Genomic DNA, 8,253 nt, shown 5'->3' with positions numbered 1-8,253 from the left:
TTCTGATGACAAAAAAGTCGTTCAGTTGTAGCACCCTTTCGGCACCTAACTGACATACCACCCGAAAGAGGCACGAGGGCTGGGATAGTGCCAGCCTAGACAGGGGAAGCCAAGAGGCAAAGGTCGGGTTCGAACCACGGCTCTTTCGATTTGCGCTCTAACCATTGAGCTATCTCGCTCCTTCTTGGTGATGATATTACAATGGAACACTGAGACTAGCGTCATGATAGCGTAGTCCTCTCATACCAAATTTCCAATACAAGAAACATCCTCCAACTGAGGACAACTGTTCGTCCATGAGAAACTTCACAACAATACAGAGTAAAAAAAAACAACCTCGTAAGAAAGAACATTGCTGCTAGCGCTTGCCACATGGCATATGTCTGATCCAGTTGCAATTCTTTCACGAACATAATCGCTTAATTTAGCCAATTTTCCAACGTACAAAGGGCTATCATGTTACCACAGTAACACTGCAACAAAGTCTGATTACACTGAATAATTGCTGTTTCCACAATGTAAATGAATTCATGGTTTTGCGTCATTGCAGTAAAACTTAAGTTTGATAAAAAGCGGTTTGATAAACGGTCTCACAAGTAATAAGATTACTGGATGCCAAAAACAAATAACAGTGATAGGATTTTCCAGCAATGACGAGCAAACTCACCGCCATTCCAAGTTTTCCCACAGCAGTGTGCGAGCTCGACCGTAGGGAAGAGTACAGCACAGAAAGGATAAGAATGAAGAGACCCATGGCAATTTGCCAGTCAAACCTCAGTGAGACCGATTCATCAGGAACGGTCGAATTGGTGACTGGTTGAAAAGACATGGACGGATTGCATTTTGGATCCTTTCCGTTCGTCATTGATGACCAGGTCAAGAAAACCACATAGCAGCTTATCATGGAGGACTGAACGGAAGAAAAGGAAATTTGTTCGGTTTCAAATTTCATCACATCATCTCTCCGTAAAACGGTGCATATGAACCAACGCCACGGGGCTTTCATACGGGTTTTCTATAGGGGGCCGCAGACCCGCAACGCACAGATCTCAGTTTTGTTAGCTGACCCTTCCAAGTAATAAAGATAATTGAACCCTGAGAACCAAAGTAGGATCACACAGGAAATCAATAGAATCAAGTCAATTTACCGGATAAATCTGTCACACGTCCATCCATTGCGCTCCTACAGTTCATTCATTCGATCGATCTTTCGTCAAATTGGCTATTCAATAACCTCATTAGAATTCAGCTCCAGTATGGTACATAAAAGACATTGGGTGTCTGTGAACTGTTTGGTTAACTTGCGTATTAGAGAAGAGAATCGCAGTGCACCGTGTACGGTACCGAAATATGGACGATACACTGGCGTCATATTCGAGTACTCAGTCAGTTTTATCCGCAACGTCTGCGGAAGCTGGAGAGCATATTTTAGTCACACCAGATATCAGCTAATTAGGTTCTTAAAGAGGCGGAAGTGTGCGGTACCGATGGCGCATTAATTGGTAACAAACTGTTGATTATGCTATGTGGAAATTAGCGCATTTGATCGTATTCCCACATAACTGCTATATGGGAAGTTGAAAAAGTTCTGCAAGGCCTATTAAGATCCAAACTACAACAGAAAACGGAGTTCAGCTGAGTTTAAGGAACACACATTTTTACTTCAATTCATGGAATGACCTGGCGCTGGTCAGGCATTTGGCGCCATACACATAGGTGTGACGCATTTCGAGACTCAGCAGACCTTGATAATCGAATGCAAACGATCCACGTTTAGGCGACTTATGATGAATGTACTAGCATCGGCAAACTTATGGGGTTGTTCAACCTGTTGACGCATCTGCATGAATGAAATCGGAATTGTTAGACAACAACGCTCCTTTTCTTGATCAGCCTCGAAGCGCTGACAGGTAGATCGGAGTTTGCCCCAGTTCCTAACAGCTAAAACTACGATTGTGCTGCATCGGAACCGAGTGCCCACTCATGACAACCGAAACGAGCACCCCCTCCCCGGTGGACATGACTGTATGGTACTCCGTGGGAAGTGTGGTACTAAGCTAAACGTAATCTAAAAGACAAGCTCCGTCGAATACGATCGCCAATAGGGATGATGTGACAAACAGTCCAAGCGTTGATGTGATATCGCTAGTCCATATTACCGGGAACTTTGTTGGCCCTGACGTCACTGTTATCACATCCTCCATGTTCATTCTTCTCTGAACACAGGAAGTATCTGTGGTCATTTGACATCTTCATTTCTTTGTCCTTACCATGGCGGAATGATTCCTACTCCATCGAGGTTCCTCACTAGTTCATCTTCAAAACACACTAGTTGGTGGCGGTTCTCAGCTGTGACGGTTTCGAACATAAGTTGGTGGGAAACTCAAATGTCACTGTGTTCCTCGTTTGCTCCGTTACACTGATTCCGATTCTAATGTTGGTCGGCATCAATTGTTGCAGTCAGCGTTAGGAGCCCTATGAAGCATTAGTTAGATTGATTAATTTCCCAGTTCCACAGAAAGTCACGAAACCATAAGATTTTAGGACTTGAGGGAAAACTACGAAAGTCATATGTTCGTCAACTAGTAAACCAATCTCCGTGAACCACTCAAAAAGCGTGTCCGCGTACGGACAAAAAATTGGTTTCATAAATGTGAGGTCTTTCATAGATGGTAAGGGTGCAATGTGGTCAGACTTCACTACCATTAGGAGACGTGAGTTATTAGCATGCATAGAATGTAAGGGCTAAACAATATTTGAGACCATGAGCAGTACTACAAAGGACGTCCGTATCCGTGAGTGCCGAAAGTCGTGAAAGCATCAGTGCTAAACAATGATGTTATGCTGCTGATGATGATGATGCTTATATACGTTCACCAGTACCAAAGAAAATGACACTGGATTAAACAGAAACCCACCTGAAGCAAGCCGGAACTGGGCAATCGTTCGTGAACCATCGGCAGTACGGATATGACACTGACTCCAACGATAAAGATAAGGTTTAAACTCAGCATAGCCTTGTTTACGGCGCACTCTGTGGCACCGGCATAGAAATGGTACAGCAAGCCTACTGCCACCGCAGATATTATGTAGAATATGGTCGTGAAAGCTGCCAACCCAATGGCATAGCACTTTTCACCGGTATCTTCCCATTTGGATATCCAAGATTCATTCCAGGAGTGCGCAAAATCCACGAGCAATACTAGTTGAATAACAATATACAGAGCACCTCCCATCATTCCAATGATCATCCATGAGGTCGTAAAGCCTTCCACTGGAATAAAGAAGGCACCGACCACCAGACCGAACCAAATAAGATATTTGAAAAACCAAAAACCATTCTGGATTTTCGAACGAGGGTCTTTAGAAGATGTAACGCGAATCATCAGTAGTGTAAATAATAAATAGAACATGGTAGTGGCAAAGCAGAGGCGATAGACAGCGCCAAATCCTGTAATCGCATCGCAGTCTACAACACCGCGCACGTTTGTCTCGAGCGTAGCCAAGTTAAAAGGCGTGCATAAAGCAGGAATTTTGGTGAGTGACGTGCGAACTTGTGGGATTAGCGCGATAGCAGAGAGTAAAGCGGTTAAAACCAGGATGAGACTGAACATAATGCGGGACGACGTGGAGCTCTTACAAGACGGAAGGCAAGAACAACATAAACTGGCCGCCGATGAACAGAAACAACAGGCCACCGAACTGACGATACAACCCATAGTGATGTTTGATTGCACGTAACACAGAAGTTCAGTGTACCTGAAAAAAGGAGTGATAGGCTCATAAAACACACCGAATATTGATGGATGTTAGCGTACACGTGGTAGATTAACGACTTAACTTTCCTAATCGGTTGTACGTCCTAATTAAGGAAAAAGCGCAAACCTAGTGTCGCCGGTGAACTGGGTTACAACATACCCACTAGACTTTAGAACCTCACAACGTGAGATACGACCGGCGAAGAGCGGGGTACAGAATCGCTCAAAGGTGAACGTGAAAGCATGATGCATAGAAAACAGTGGCTGCATAAAAATTTTAATCTTGTCTACGCAATACAACGATTGACTCCGCAGTTCGAATATAATTCCGTTGAAAATCCTGACGACGGTTCTACGCAAACGGAAAAAGTGCCATGAAGCAACGATTATTGAATTCCGCTTACTGGCTTCCACGACTTCATTGACTGTTTGCTTCTCCCGGAATAGGCTGCTGTTAAGTCGCGAAGACAAACTTCTACTGACGGTCGTATCGACATTTCAGGTGATCCGAAAGCAACTAGGATGATATATTGTGATCACTCGCAACGGTATAACAAGTTATAATAAGATGGAAAAACGAGCTACCCCTCGAGGGACTTCAGCTTGTAGCTGGGAACCAGGGATGAGACTTGCTACCAACGATGGTTTTCTCTAAATCACACTCCTTAATTAGTCTGAGGATGAAGACCTCAGAGGACGGTTGTAAGCTAAATATGTGAAGTTGGCAATCCGCACTGAAGCCACAGAAGCGGAAATCTACCAGAGCGAATCCCTCTCGCTTCATCCGGCCGAACCACTCTCAACGGAAGTCCTGAACTTTGAGTCTCTAAATCATACTGACGCCCACCGACTTGACAGCAAACTGCATAACCTCACGATTTCCATCAACAAGCTCCCAGATAGATACAAACAGACATACATTGAATGAGGAATTCATCGCCATCCCCGAACACAGTAGGTGGAAGGCCGTCGTGGCCAGGGGCATCGTAACGCTTTAGTAGAGACACATTTGGATGCTTCTGAGGTTAAGGGAGGTGCATGTTCACGGTTCACTTTTCTGTTGAAGGCCGGCAGTCCGAATTGTAGGTGTCAGGTGGCCAACTGAATTTCCGCTCGAAGCACTGTGCCCAGCAGTTCAAACGTTCTTCTTTCCTGGATATCAGAGAGCCATTTTGGTCCCCGGTGATTTCACAGATGCTCCTGAGGACCCGTCGAACGAAGCAAGTGGAACCGCCCGCGGACGTTTCCAGCATTGTTTACCTCTTCAATTTCTTCGGCATTTCGAATCCACCAAGCTTCGCGGGCTGCATGGACATTACGGTGATGCGTCAGGTCGAGTTGTAGTTGCGGTCAGGAGGAATCTGTCGCCGAGCCTCCTGCAAAGCTACACTGCTATCATAGATCCAATATTTGGATGAGGTTGACTGGTCAGAAGTTCTAGCTCTGAGTAGCACTGTAGATATTTGTTCCCAGTTAATCTGCGACCGTCTGACAGGCACTCAAGGAGCCGTTTCTAAAAGTTTCGTTTGATTCCTGGATCAGTTAGTTTCTCAATGACTAAGCGGGGCGTGTGCGTCTTTCATAGATCTGAAAAATGCAATGAAAAGCAGCAGCGCACAATTACATGGTCGGAGTCCAAACAAATATTTCAAAAGGGGCAGCAGTGATCGACCCTCACCACCGGTAACTGATGGCGGGCTGGTTCGTTGGTTGGCACCACGTTGTCAATAGAGTTCTGCTGTTCCGGAAATTGGTACTGCAAAGAAGCAGTCGGTGATCGGCACACATTTGAAGTAGACGATTCCCGTCGTCCATGCGTCTCGTATCCAACCCAATACGACCACCCAGTTGGGCCTCAGTGGCACCTGCCTGGGCGTTCATGTTACCAAATCGTTTAGCTGTAACATCGTTTCGGTAACTAGCTGCCATGCCACCCAAAGGAAGCACGGGAGTGGGATACTGGCGGGCTGGTTCGTTGGTTGGCACCACGTTGTCAATAGAGTTCTGCTGTTCCGGAAATTGGTACTGTAAAGAAGCAGTCGGTGATCGGCACACATTTGAAGTAGACGATTCCCGTCGTCCATGCGTCTCGTATCCAACCCAATACGACCACCCAGTTGGGCCTCAGTGGCACCTGCCTGGACGTTCATGTTACCAAATCGTTTAGCTGTAACATCGTTTCGGTAACTAGCTGCCATGCCACCCAAAGGAAGCACGGGAGCTGGGATACTGCTAGGTTGCCCAAGTCTAAACGCCAACCACGACATGTGAGCTTTCAGTCCGTTGCAAAAGAGCACCTAGAGATTCATAAAACCTCTTTTCGGCAGATTTAGAGCTACATTCCGTTGAGGCGTGAGCAGACACAATGAGCAGGCTGCGCTGGACCTTCCCCATTCTCAAGATTCTCTCAGAGACGTTTCCAAGCAAACCATTCAGAGGTGACTATCAACGGCTTCCCAAGCAAGTAGAGACGCTACAGCTTGCTCTCTCAGGACGATAACTAGGCCAGCATATCCAGTTGCAGCGGCCTCTGAATCACCAGAGGTGCGCAGTCAGAACTTGTAAGAGAGCAAGGGGACAGTCGGTTCAATTACAGTACTTACGTCCTGTATCAGTGCGATTTCGAGGTACAACAATACTTCACTCCACGATCTAATTCTAACCAACGAAAGAGCTAATGATCGGAGTCAATTATTATCGACTAGGTGGCATTGCCCACTTAGTTCAAGTTTGCCAATGGATGATTCATGAAACAAAGTAAAACTTCCAAGCTTCACTTTCCGAACCTCGGTGAGACTGAAAAATGACTTGCCAAACGGGACGAAGCTTGAAGCTACTGCATGGAAGCTACACAAAATACCATATGGGCAGGTCATAAATCCCTAAACCGAGAGGATAAGGGAAGCCCAGACCAGTTTAGCTATGAAAATATAAACCCATTCAGAGCGGTTTGATAAATAATCGGTAAGCAACACTCCGCTTTGGACACAAAAGCTCGTCAGGTCAGATGATTAGACAATCAGATTGATTGAGTTTGAAGGCAGTCGAGGAATCAATTTGTGTGAGATTTATTATGACTAGCCGACTTGATCAGTGCTAGGTGCCGATCTGAAGTTGCTGCTTGTTGGTTTGCAGAGATGACTAATATTTATGATAGATTGGTAAGGGGGTATTGCCTTCATGGTGAGACCGGATTTTGCGGCCTTGTTTTCCGGTCTAGGACACCTCAATGGGGTAGTTCACAGATTTTGTTCGCCTATGTGCGTCGAGGGGTCCCGGGATAGTTGGCTTGGGGTTGGTTGGTTGATTGGATCTTATTGGATGCTTATAGACCTAGACCATTTTGCTGACAACTGCACACCGCCTCATGTCATCTCGGCTGATCTAGAACTGGTCTCCACAGGCTTACCTCCATTCTATTCACGCTAGGATGCTTCGTGATTTTCGCCGCCTCAGCTATCAGTCGTTGTGGTGTGAATCCCAGTCCACGTCTCAGAATGTTCAAATCTCCCAAATCTATCCTGTTCTCAGTATCTACTGCATGCCCTGCCATTACTGAATCTTTGACTACCGTTTGACATTCATCTACGTTTCTCGGTGGTCTGGCAATGCATCGCTTATGCATCGCCGATTCCGGTATGCAATTTTCCGGCTACCTGGCCCATATAAGCCTCCGTACAGTTTTTTTCCTACACACGGTTCCCAGTCCTATCAACCGGGAGGTGAAGATCCAACTGCACCAACATTGAGGGTAAGGTCTTGCCATTCTGGAATGCTACTCCTATAGTAAGCCGTATTCGGTACCCTTCTAATGACTTCAGATGTCCCTGCTTTGTATGGAATGACCACTGAACCAATCCACTTCTTGTTGGGCTAATACTCATCTTAGTTGCCGCTTAATTAAACCCACTGAGTATCCGCTATATTGAAGTCGCTTTTTCATCTCAAGCTGTGTTCCATTCCGGTCGACCTTCGCAGTGCATGGTGCTCTTATTCTACCAAGCATCGTTGAAACTTCTGATGCAGATGCGCACATCAAGTAGCCTCTGTGCGGCACCGGACTCTTCAATGTTAAGGGTGTTTCAACCGTGATGAATAATGCGCCCATCGTCACGACCAACTGCCGGGAATTTGGTGTGCGGGTTTTAGAGGAGCTTTTCTGAACCGTCCTTCCCCAGGGGAAATCATCACAACTTTTAAAAATATGGGTGTGTTGGTTGTCTGAAGGGAAAAACTTACTGCTTCAATAACTACTCAGAAGACATTACGGCTTTACTCCAGATCACCCCGTAGTACGAGTTTTCAGAGTACGGAGACAAGTTCATCGTCGTACCGCTCCCTACTGACATGAGTGAACCTCCAGGAATTGAGTTCCAGTGAGTCATCATCATCATTGTCAGCTGTAATAACAGCGTCCTCGTCGTACAGTGGTTGTAGCTGCCGCAATTTCGTTCACCGATGTTTTCTGGGGTTTTGGTTAGACAGCTGCGCATTG

General features: G+C 45.9%; 1 protein-coding gene across 1 annotated transcript in view; it reads right to left on the bottom strand.

Moving 5' to 3' along the window:
- T265_07464 (hypothetical protein) overlaps window positions 1–8,253 on the bottom strand; it is a gene marked incomplete at both ends in the record, with an annotated part of 17,016 nt that overhangs the window by 2,374 nt on the left and 6,389 nt on the right. Inside the window, 3 exons of the mRNA XM_009172993.1 lie at window positions 2,919–3,759; window positions 5,437–5,783; window positions 7,168–7,360. Of these exons, the coding sequence (XP_009171257.1) occupies window positions 2,919–3,759; window positions 5,437–5,783; window positions 7,168–7,360 (1,381 nt within the window). The remainder of the gene's footprint in view (window positions 1–2,918; window positions 3,760–5,436; window positions 5,784–7,167; window positions 7,361–8,253) is intronic.

The sequence above is a fragment of the Opisthorchis viverrini genome (assembly GCF_000715545.1).
Source record: "Opisthorchis viverrini unplaced genomic scaffold opera_v5_179, whole genome shotgun sequence".
NCBI lineage: Eukaryota > Metazoa > Platyhelminthes > Trematoda > Opisthorchiida > Opisthorchiidae > Opisthorchis > Opisthorchis viverrini.
The sequence above is the reverse complement of the archived record's forward strand: the minus strand, read 5'-3'. Positions and strand labels throughout refer to the sequence as shown.